We start from the raw sequence: 11,718 nt of genomic DNA, 5'->3' as shown, positions 1-11,718 counted from the left end.
TAGCACAGGACGTATATGACTGTGCCGGAACACTGGCGACACAGTACGTAGCTCCGCATAACACAGATCCTGCCCAGTCACACGCTTCCTCGCGTGAGTACGGGGAGTTGGCTCTGCTATAACACTAGGCTCCGCCAACCACCCTTTTAGCCCCCCCCAAATTATTGGGGCTGTCTGTCGGGCTTCTTCCTCGGCCGGCACCTTCTGCATTGCCGCTGCTCCTCTCTATACCGCGCCTCCACTGTCTCCTCCCAAGGACGGCGATCCATCCCGGCCTGAATCTCCTCCCAGGTCCAGGCTGTCTGCTCCTGGACACGCTGCTTGGTCCTCGTTAGGTGGGATCTTCTGTCACGATCGTTTACAGACGGGACGGACCAAGGCGCAGCGTGATATGCATACATGTTTATTATTATTGAATAAACACCATGACAAAACAACAAATGAAACGAACCGTGAAGTCCAAGGTAGACAAACAACATACCTCACACGGAACAAGATCCCACAACTAACTAGTGCCAAAAGGCTGCCTATGTATGGTCCCCAATCAGAGACAACGAGCGACAGCTACCTCTGATTGGGAACCACACCGGCCAACATAGAAATAGACATACTAGAACATCAACATAGAAATATACAACATAGAACATACACACCCTGACTCAACATATACGAGTCCCTTGAGTCAGGGCGTGAAACATGCAGTAAACACATACCATATATAGTCTGGATACAGTATCATTTAATATTCACAATGTAAAATCTGACATGAAATATCCATATTAATTTAGGTCAAATCTACTCTGAGATACAAGCCCAAAACAAACTCAAAATACTATCCAAAACTAGAGATGAGGTTCCCCTTTAAACAATGTCAGTGTTAACATCTACCATGAATACAATACAAACTGTTGGTTTTATTATAGAAAAAATAGTTGCTATATCTCGACAGATCAATGAGCTGAGATGCAATACTGTATATCAAAATGTGCTCTTATTAATCACACGTTAGAATGCTTATGGTTTTATTGCTAAATAAACATGATGGTATGTGAACAATTCTCTCACTTTGGTGACTCTGCCCTCTACCAATCTACCAATCTGTCCACAGAAATCTCTGAAAAGATATAGCCTAAAAGTCTTTCCTCTGGAGAAGATGATAACATCTCCTAACGTTGTTCAATAGCATGATTACATTTAGTTTTATGAGAGAAAGACAAAAAAACTACGTACTTTTCAGCACCAGTTTTGTGCCGCTTCCAAAAGTCCACCACAGTGATTCATTCTGGTGAAGTCGTCGTACAAAAACCTCCTTCACACAAGAGTGAGCACCTTTATACAAAGAGCACTCTCAGTACCACCCTGATAGTACTGAAGTACTAGTATAATACAATAGGGACTCATAGTAGTGATGTACTAGTATAATACAATAGGGACTGATAGTACTGAAGTACTAGGATAATACAATAGGGACTGATAGTACTGAAGTACTCGTATAATACAATAGGGACTGATAGTACCGAAGTACTAGTATAATACAATAGGGACTCATAGTAGTGATGTACTAGTATTATACAATAGGGACTGATAGTACTGAAGTACTAGTATAATACAATAGGGACTGATAGTACTGAAGTACTAGTATAATACAATAGGGACTGATAGTACTGAAGTACTAGTGTAATACATTAGGGACTCATAGTCCTGGGTTATGACTATAATCCACTGAAGAACGCAGATCATTAAATGTTCATCTTGAATTACTGATTTACAGTAGAAGTTATTTAAAACATGATAAAATCATCTGTATAATCTGAATCATAGTTAACAGTTGAATGTGGGTCATAACCAGGAAGAATATTTACATAGGAAACTTTGCATTGTCAGCACATGCGTCAGTGCTCTGGGAGTGTTTATAGCACTGTGAGTTTAACACTTCATGACTGAGAGCTGTCCTTCATGACAACAGGACTTCAATTATGACTTTTATCATGAGCTTTGTGTGGATATTGATGTCTTTAATTCAAGGTACGATTTACAATCTGTTGGTCTAAAATGAAATTTCTTATTGAAATGTTTCATCTTAATTTTGTCTCAAATTGAGAAAATGAGACTCTAGAGATTTAGACAACATTACCAAATGTTCTCTGAGATCTTAAATTTCTCTGTTCCAGAATCCAGAGCACAGGTCACTGTGACTCAGACTCCTACAGTGGAAGCTGTTCTACCAGGACAGACAGTCTCTCTGAACCTGAGCCTGGTACCACCAGAAACCTGGAGGAGCTCCTAAACTTATTTACTATGCTACAACACTTCAGTCTGGGACTCCATCTAGATTCAGTGGTAGTGGATCTCATAGTGTCTTCACTCTGACCATCAGTGGAGTCCAGGCTGAAGATGCAGGAGATTACTACTGTCAGAGTTTCCACTATCCCAATAGTAAATATGTGTTCACACAGTGATACAGAGCCGTACAAAAACCTCCCTCAGTCAGACTGCACAGTGACTGTACTGCTACAGCTGGGACCTACTGCAGGTGCTGAGGGGAGGAGATGATCCAGTACACTGACACAGTGTGTAGTAGAGCTGAACAATATTTGTATAGAGTATCTCATGGAGAACCATGAACCCATCTATCTACAAAAGTTTCAAATCTGGTATCTTCTGAAACAGACTTCCTGACAGCCCATGATGCTGTTAGTGTAGTAACCAACACAAGCCCTCTAACACATCACTGTACCTTATATCAATTGGCAGGATGGCCATCCTTAACTGTGAGGTCACAGACTCACTGGTACGTTTGTTTATGAGGACATCTTAGGGTCACTGCCGTATTTAACACTTTATTCACCCTATGGAGTCATGGACAATACTGTCTGAGATCACAGAACTGTATTTTATAGAATGTTCTCAACACAATAAAATAGCAGGTTTAAAAACATGTGCAGACAGTGATCAGCAGCCCTCCAATCTGGGATTTAAAATCATCAATCAGAATTAAATTATATATTTTTTGGTCCTTTTGCAAAGTGTTTTAAGATGATGGGGCAGTGAAGCTAAAAACACTCTTACCAAACTCAGTTAAACTCTCTTATGCACTTTTCACTGTTTTAACTTCCATTCATTGTTATGTTTCAGCAGCCTGATGGTCTGGGGGTAGAAGCTGTTGGCCAGTCTGTTAGTTCTGGCCATGATACTCCTGTACTGCCCACATCTGAGTGATGGAAGTGGGGAGAACAGGCTGTGGCTTGGGTGGCAGAGGTCCCTGATTATTTTCTTGGGCCTTCCTGCAATACCTGGTGTTGTAAGTGTCCTGGAGGGCATTCAGTGTGCACCTAGGGCTGTTACGGTGACCGTATTAACGCCAGTCATTACTTCAGTCAATTTTAACGTGACCGTTTAGTCACGATAATTAGGCTTCTCCAAGCTTTGATGCTGCTGATGATCATTATTATCCTACCAAACTTGCTAACCTCCTGGTACTCAGCACTCTATTGCCCCTCTAATCACTCTGACATCAATGGAAATGTCATTGAAAATCTAATCAAACACTTCATGAGAGCCCATGAGCACATGTTGCAGAAACATTTCTATAGGCTATGCAATTGCGTGAGAAAACAGAGTGATCGCCTCTATTAAAAAGAGGAGGATCCCATCAGCTTTCTATAGGCTAGGCCTACTATATTTATTTATCAACTTTCCTAATATTAAGCAAATTGCATCTCTTTACAGCAGGAGTATAGCCTACCTGGCTGGCATGAAAATGAACCACGGGAAAAGCTTCCTCCATTCGCTTTTTAAGTGCATAGATTAGATGTATTTTTGTCCCCTGACCCTGTTTTCAGACAGTGCATGATAATGGTCCATTACAAATCCAAACACATTTCACACGTACTATGTATTATTTAGTATATGTAAAGACAAGATGGGTGACAAGTCTGATGGGTGAAAATATTAGCATATCACTTGTGAATTATATATTATCTCTTGTGAATGATGACCAGCTTAAGGCAAGAAACAGAGCATTCTTTTTTTTGCAAATTTTTCAAAACATAGTCGCACACCTCATGTAGCCTAGCCCATAGGACTATATGTTTTTATAAAATGTATATCATAACTAAAGTGGCCAAATAACTTCTTAAAATGAAGCACATTAATCTGCTTTACAACGGGTATAGAGCCTAACTGGCATATATATGCAGCGCTTGAGGTTCAAGTTTGGGGAAGATCCTTTTCAACATAAAAATGCACCTTTATAATAAAAGCATTACATGCAGAATCGCATTTGCGGTCTGTTTTGAGAATGGTGTTTTCCTATCCAATGGAACATTTGCGCTTATAGCCTACTGCCGTGTTCGCGTTGCTGTGCTTATAATGTGAAGAAATAGCCAAATAGTTTATCAACATTTTAAGCTAAATGTTCTGATTTGTTGTGTCAGCCTCATTGCTTAAAAAAAATGTGGGATGCTAGTGGTTGTATTAATTTGGGATCTATCACATCCCACAACTGTCCCAGACTATGTTTGGAATATTTATTTCTCGCACAGAATAGAATAGGTCAACTTTTGTACTATGGGGGATAGTAGATTGACATAGGCTAGTACTTTTGCAGTTCGTTATGCTTACTCATCTGGTTGGCTGATGAAAAGTAAATGTGGACAGTTCTTCCAATATCTTCAATATGCACCTCGGAATTGGATAAGGAAGAGTGCAGTTGTGTCCTGACGTGTCTGTCTTCACTTGTAGCCTGTGAGAAAGGCCCGATCACGTGATGGAGAGCCATGTGATTGAGAGGTGCTTCGGAGTATGCAGCTGGGAGAAGGGAATTATAGTTATTGTATTCAGCCCACAACGGCCACTGGCCGCAGAAGGTGTGGATTTTTGAAGGGGCATAACGGCCACACAAAGGGGATGCCGCCAGGAAATTCTAGGCATTATCAAGTGCTTGTCAGATTGTGAATTAGAGACTGATGAAGTGTGTACAGCCTGCACAAAAAACAAGGCTTTTTTCAAATCATCATTAGAGTCATGCAGCCTTAGAATGTATAAAAAATCAGAACATTTAGCCCAACGTTTGTATCACAACTAAAGTTAAATAAATAACTCTAAATTAAGCATATAGGAGTACCTGATTCTTTGTTAACCGCTCAACACAGAATAAGCTGCATGTGCGCACTCCCTCAAACCGTTCAGAGAAAATATCCTTTCTATTTTATTCAGCTGTATTCATTTGTATTCTTCATACTATAAAATAATGTAAAATAATGCCATGGAATTCTAAGCAAATCTTGTCAGCTAAATTAACTAGTGTAGCCCACAGCCATATGGCATAGCCAGATCAGGGCCTAACATAAGGAAAACTCAGAGTATGCTATTCTGTTCTTCTGAATAGACTACATTTTCTTCATATCATGTTTCTTTAGACCTGTCTAAAATAAATAATGGATTTATCGTGAAGGTGTAGGCTATATTACATGGATTTATTTCACTTTTTAAAATGTAGATGTTCCAAAGGTCTGCATCAGTGACTTGTAGGCTATGCGTGGAAGCCAGGAGATGCTAATTGTGTTTATGTTAATTAACGGTCAATTACCATGAGACTGGCAGTTATTTGCTTGACAATCACCGGCTGACAAAATTTCATGACCGCCACAGCCCTATGTGCACCCAATGGTGTGTTCGGCTGAGCGTACCACCCTCTGTAGTGCCTTGCAGTCAGCGGCGGCGGAGTTGCCGTACCAGGCTATGATGCAGCGCGACAGTATGCTCTCGATGGTGCTCCTGTAGAACACTGTGATGGCCCTCGTTGACGGGCCGAATTTCTTCAGCAGCCTGAGGTTAAAGAGTCACTGTCGTGCCTTCTTCCCCACGGTGTCCTGTGTTTTGACCATTTCAGCTCCTCTGAGATGTGTACGCCGAGGAACCTGAAGTTTTTTACCGTCTCCACAGCGGCTTCGTTGATGAGGATGGAGCCGTGCCCAGCCTGATTCCTCCTGAAGTCCAGAATCAGCTCCTTTGTTTTCCTGAGGTAGAGGTTGTTTACCTGGCACCACACCATCAGATTGCCTACCTTCTCCCTGTAGGCTGTCTCATCGTTGTTGGTAATCAGGCCTACTACTGTTGTGTCGTCAGTGAACTTGATGATGGAGTTGAAACTGTGTGAGGCCACGCAGTCGTGGGTACACAGGGAGTACAGGAGGGTACTGAGTACGCACCCTTGTGGGGCCCCAGTGTTGAGAATCAGTGTCGAGAAGGAAGTGTTGCCTACCTTCACCACCTGGGGGCAGCCCGTCAGGTAATCCAGGACCCAGTTGCATAGGGAGGAGTTCAGACCCAGGGCCGTGAGGTTTGTGGTGATCTTATAGAACACTATGGAATTGAAGGCCGAGCTGTAGTTGATGAACAGAGTTCTCACAATCCTCTTGTCCAGGTAGATGAGGGCAGTGTGCAGTGCAATAGTGATTGCGTCGTCCGTGGATCTGTCAGGGCGGTAGGTGAATTGGAGCGGGTTGAGTGTGCCAGGGAGGGAGGAGATGCTGTGGTCTTTAACTAGCCTCTCAAAGCACTTCATGATGACAGAAGTGAGTGGTGCGGATCAGTAGTCATTCAGTTCAGTTACTTTCCCTGGTGTTGTGTCTCATGTGTATACTGTATGGATGCTGCTCTCTTGGCCAGAGCTCAATTGAAAAATGTTTTATCTCAATGTGACTTCTCAGGTTAAATAAAGGATAAATTAATCAAATGAAATCTTAAGATGCAGAGGAGATGCTGGGTTTCATGTATTGTAATGCTGGTCCACAGAGTCCCAGTGTGTCTGATCAGAGATACAGGAGAGGAGGGAGCTGAACTCAGTCAGGAACAGAGTAGCAGTCCTGAGCAGTGGATCCCCTCTTTTCTCAGTGTCAGTCCAATAGTCCAGTAGTCCAGTAGTCCAGTAGTCCAGTAGTCCAGTATTCAGTCCGCTCAGTCCACACAGTTCACTGCACTAACATTACTCTCCCTGCAGGGGGCGACACATGAACAATGATCAATGGGAGGTGGAAACTGACTAGTATTCCTCTTTTCCATAGGTATCAATATGTTACCATACCGTATTACCATAACACCAATCAACAGACACATATCTATATGTTTGTTCGTTACATTATTTTCTCTAGTATTCATTATGGTTTTGTCTTGCTAAACAACATTGATAGAAATCAAATATGATAGCCTTTAAACCAATATGTATTCCCTTATTATTCCCTTAATTTATTTACATATTATCATGGACTATGGTTATTAGTTTACAATTGTGGGAGTAAGATCATCAGATTGTAATGGACTCTCAGTTCTAATCTGATGGATACTTAATGGTCTAAATTTGCTGAATAATGGTGGATGGTGAGAAAACCAAAATACTATTTGCATAGTGATGATGCTTTGCATAGACAGCACATGCTTCAGTAGTCTGGGAGTGTTTATATCCCTGTGATTTTAACACTTCATGACTGAGAGCTGTCCTTCATGACAACAGAACCCACAACAACCATGACTTTTACCACCATCTTCATCTGGACACTTGCCCTCTGCTTCAAGGGTAAAGAAAACTAAGTTTCATGTTTGTTTAATGAAAAGTAAATCATTTGAGTGAATTAAAAGGTTGTTGAAAATGTGTTATTAATGCATGGTGATATTTGTTTTCTCTGTTTCAGAATCCAGAGGACAGTACACTGTGACTCAGACTCCTGCAGTGAAAGCTGTTCTCCCAGGACAGCCAGTCTCTCTGAACTGTAAAGCCAGCAGTAATGTGCATCCTAACTGTTGGAGTTCAGGTAAACCATGTTTAGCCTGGTATCAACAGAAACCTGGAGAAACTCCTAAACTACTGGTCTACTATGGAAGCACCCTCTTCTCTGGGACTCCATCTAGATTCAGTGGTAGTGGATCTGGGAGTGACTTCACTCTGACCATCAGTGGAGTCCAGGCTGAAGATGCAGGAGATTACTACTGTCAGAGTTTCCACAGTGGTAATGTGTTCACACAGTGATACAGAGCCGTACAAAAACCTCCCTCAGTCAGATTGCACAGTGACTGTACTTCTACAGCTGGGACCTACTGCAGGTGCTGAGGAGGAAGAGACAGTGACATGGAACACTGGTCACTAGATGAGATCACCTGTAACGTGACGAAGTGGTTAGAAAGGAATCATTCAGATCACATTACCATCATCATCATTAACATCATCATGGTTATGACTGATAGTATTTGACATGGGCTCAAAGTGTATATAAAAGTGATTTGAAGTTTTGAAACACAATACCTGTCCATATGCAAAGCAAGAAGTTAAACAAAAGGTGTTATGACATCAACATTACTTCAAAGTTAGAATCACTTCAGCACCTAAAACAAGTTCTCATTTGGACCTCAACCAAATGTCTAATTTAAATGGATGTGATCTTCTAGCATAATATTAACTATTTTGATGAGCAGGTTACTGACTGTTAGATCTGTGAACGAGACATCATGCTGGGCTCAAACATGAGACACATGTACACTACTGGTGGGAGGAGCTATAGGACGGACTGGCTCATTGTAATGCCTGAAATGGAATAAATGTTGTGTTTGATACCGTTCCATTTATTCCATTCCAGCCATTACAATGATCCCGTCCTCCTATTGCTCCTCCCACCAGCCTGCTTTGCACTATATACACTATGCACATAAAGTATAATACTCATATTATCTGTCATTATTTACATGATGGCATATCTATTGTGTGTCCCTCTCTGAATCCACCATAGAGGTTAAAACCAGTCCAACCCCTCACATCTGGCCCAATCCAGGGTATTTCAGGCAATGAAACTGTTCAACTACTAGACTGGTAGCTGTGTGAGTGAAACTGAGATTTCCATAGACAGGGCTGGGTGGTTCTGCTTGTCCCAGAATAGAGCAGTACTGTCACCAGATGTTCACTCTGTTCCCAGGGGGTTGGAGGTAGAGAAGACTCTATGGGGCGGCAGGTAGCTTAGTGGTTAAGAGCGTTGTGCCAGTAATCGAAAGGTTGCTGGTTCTAGGTGAAAAATATCCTGTTAACATTGTAGAATCTAGACCTCTCCTGTTAATCTGTTAACATTGTAGAATCTAGACCTCTCCTGTTAATCTGTTAACATTGTAGTATCTAGACCTCTCCTGTTAATCTGTTAACATTGTAATATCTAGACCTCTCCTGTTAATCTGTTAACATTGTAGTATCTAGACCTCTCCTGTTAATCTGTTAACATTGTAGAATCTAGACCTCTCCTGTTAATCTGTTAACATTGTAGAATCTAGACCTCTCCTGTTAATCTGTTAACATTGTAGAATCTAGACCTCTCCTGTTAATCTGTTAACATTGTAATATCTAGACATCTCCTGTTAATCTGTTAAAATTGTAGTATCTAGACCTCTCCTGTTAATCTGTTAACATTGTAGTATCTAGACCTCTAATTTTAATCTCTTAACATTGTAGTATCTAGACCTCTCCTTTTAATCTGTTAACATTGTAGTATCTAGACCTCTCCTGTTAATCTGTTAACATTGTAGTATCTAGACCTCTCCTGTTAATCTGTTAACATTGTAGTATCTAGACCTCTCCTGCTAATCTGTTAACATTGTAGTATCTAGACCTCTCCTTTTAATCTGTTAACATTGTAGTATCTAGACCTCTCCTGTTAATCTGTTAACATTGTAGTATCTTGTGTTAGTATGAACTACAGTTTGATGACGATGTGGTTTCAATTGAGAACATATATTAATGAAGCCTGATTCACAGTTTATTTTAAAACGATCAGACCTAAATGTCATTGCTTAGTTATTCATTTTTATGTCATTCAACATTTAAGACTACAGTCTAATTATTGAAAGAGACAACAAAAATAGTTGTTCCAAACGTATATCTTTATTTTAATCTATTTTTCAAAGCATCAACGCAAACATTCCTACAGTATCTAATAGTAATAAAGCAGAACACATCCAATCTAACACTGATACAACCTCAGTCTACAGAGAGGATTGACACATGAACTCAAGCAAAGCCCTCTGTTAGTCTACATGTCAGTGATCAATAAGACAGATAACATCTGATCTCAGAACAGAGTCAAAGCAGAGGAACCAGCAACCTCTCTCTACAGGGCTGTGTGACTGAGGGGTCCTACCCAGAACAGTCAGCCCTCCTCAGGGTCTTGGTGACTGGAGTCTGGGATTTCTGCTGGGCTTCACAGGTCACCTCTCCTGCCTTGGTCCACTCCTGGGCAGTGAGAGTCAGGGTGCTGCTCCAGCTATACAGGCCGTCCTTCTCCAGGACCCCGGGACTGGCCTCCTGCTTCTTGCTGGTCCCGTCCACTTTCCAGCTCATGGTCCAGTCTGAGGGGAAGCCCTTGTTGGCCAGACACGTCAGTGTGGCTGTTGTTGTACTGTACAGCTCCTCACTAGAGGGGGTTAGGACGGTGAGGGTGGGGACACTGTTACCTGGAACAAACAGAACACATCAACTAAGTAACTACATCAAGTACAGCTTCAGTAAGATCTTCAGCAAAGCAGGGGTGTAAAGTGCTTAAGTAAAAATACTTTAAAGTACTTCTTAAGTAGTTTTTGTAGGGTATCTGTACTTTATTTGACAAATATAAAGACAAATATAAGCACCCACCTAATTACTATTATTTTAAAAACAAGTTCATGCAGGACAAAATATATTCTAATGATGGGAGCCTACTTGGAAACTGAAATAGATTTGAAACATTCATTTGCATAATGCATCTTCTCCGCTGCTCTAATATTATATATAGCCCTGTGAGTTTAAGACTTCATGACTGAGAGCTGTCCTTCATGACAACAGAACCCACAACAACAATGACTTTTTTTACCATCTTCATCTGGACACTTGCTTTCTGCTTTCAATGTTACAATTTTCCGAATTTATTGTTGAAAATATTATTAGATCTACTCCATTTAAATGTATATCAAAGTTAATATTTCTATTCAGTACTTTGAATTACTATACTATTTCATTCACAGACATTTTTTCAGTCAATTTATCAGAATCCAGTGGACAGTACGTTGTGACTCAGACTCCTACAGTGGAATCTGTTCTCCTAGGAAAGACAGTCTCTCTGAACTGTAAAACCAGCAGTGATGTGTATGGTACTAACTATCTAGCCTGGTACCACCAGAAACCTGGAGAAGATCCTAAACTCCTTATTTACTATGCTACAACACTTCAGTCTGGGACTCCATCTAGATTCAGTGGTAGTGGAACTGGGAGTGACTTCACTCTGACCATCAGTGGAGTCCAGGCTGAAGATGCAGGAGATTACTACTGTCAGAGTTTCCACTATCCCAATAGTAAAGATGTGTTCACACAGTGATATAGAGCCGTACAAAAACCTCCCTCAGTCAGACTGCACAGTGACTGTACTGCTACAGCTGGGACCTACTGCAGGTGCTGAGGGGGAAGAGACAGTGACATGGAACACTGATTAGTAAGGAGGTCAACATTGAATATGTTTAGAAAGCATCATCATGTTCCCCATCATCATCATCATCATCATCATCGTTATCATGGTTGTAACTCATTATATTTGTCATGACCTGAAAGTTCACCATCTTCATCTGGACACTTGCTTTCTACGTACAAGGTATACGAATTATGAATATCTAAGTAATGATAATTAAGTAAGTAATGCATGCATATAACAATAATAA

At 41.0% G+C, this 11,718-nt stretch overlaps 2 gene segments (V, D, J or C); one reads left to right on the top strand and one right to left on the bottom strand.

Annotated features, from left to right (window-relative positions):
- The first annotated feature begins 7,461 nt into the window (after positions 1 to 7,461).
- Positions 7,462 to 8,026, top strand: LOC121543453. The segment is given in 2 exon segments: positions 7,462 to 7,576; positions 7,692 to 8,026. Coding segments are annotated over 2 exon segments (408 nt in total).
- Positions 8,027 to 10,125: 2,099 nt separating this feature from the next.
- Positions 10,126 to 10,492, bottom strand: LOC121543463 (the record flags this gene model as incomplete). The annotated part of the segment is given in 1 exon segment: positions 10,126 to 10,492. A coding segment is annotated over 1 exon segment (324 nt), but the record flags the coding sequence as incomplete, so codon positions are not given.
- Positions 10,493 to 11,718: the final 1,226 nt, after the last annotated feature.

The sequence above is a fragment of the Coregonus clupeaformis genome, chromosome 28 (assembly GCF_020615455.1).
Source record: "Coregonus clupeaformis isolate EN_2021a chromosome 28, ASM2061545v1, whole genome shotgun sequence".
NCBI lineage: Eukaryota > Metazoa > Chordata > Actinopteri > Salmoniformes > Salmonidae > Coregonus > Coregonus clupeaformis.
Note: the sequence above shows the minus strand (reverse complement) of the source record. Positions and strands in the feature narration are given on the sequence as shown.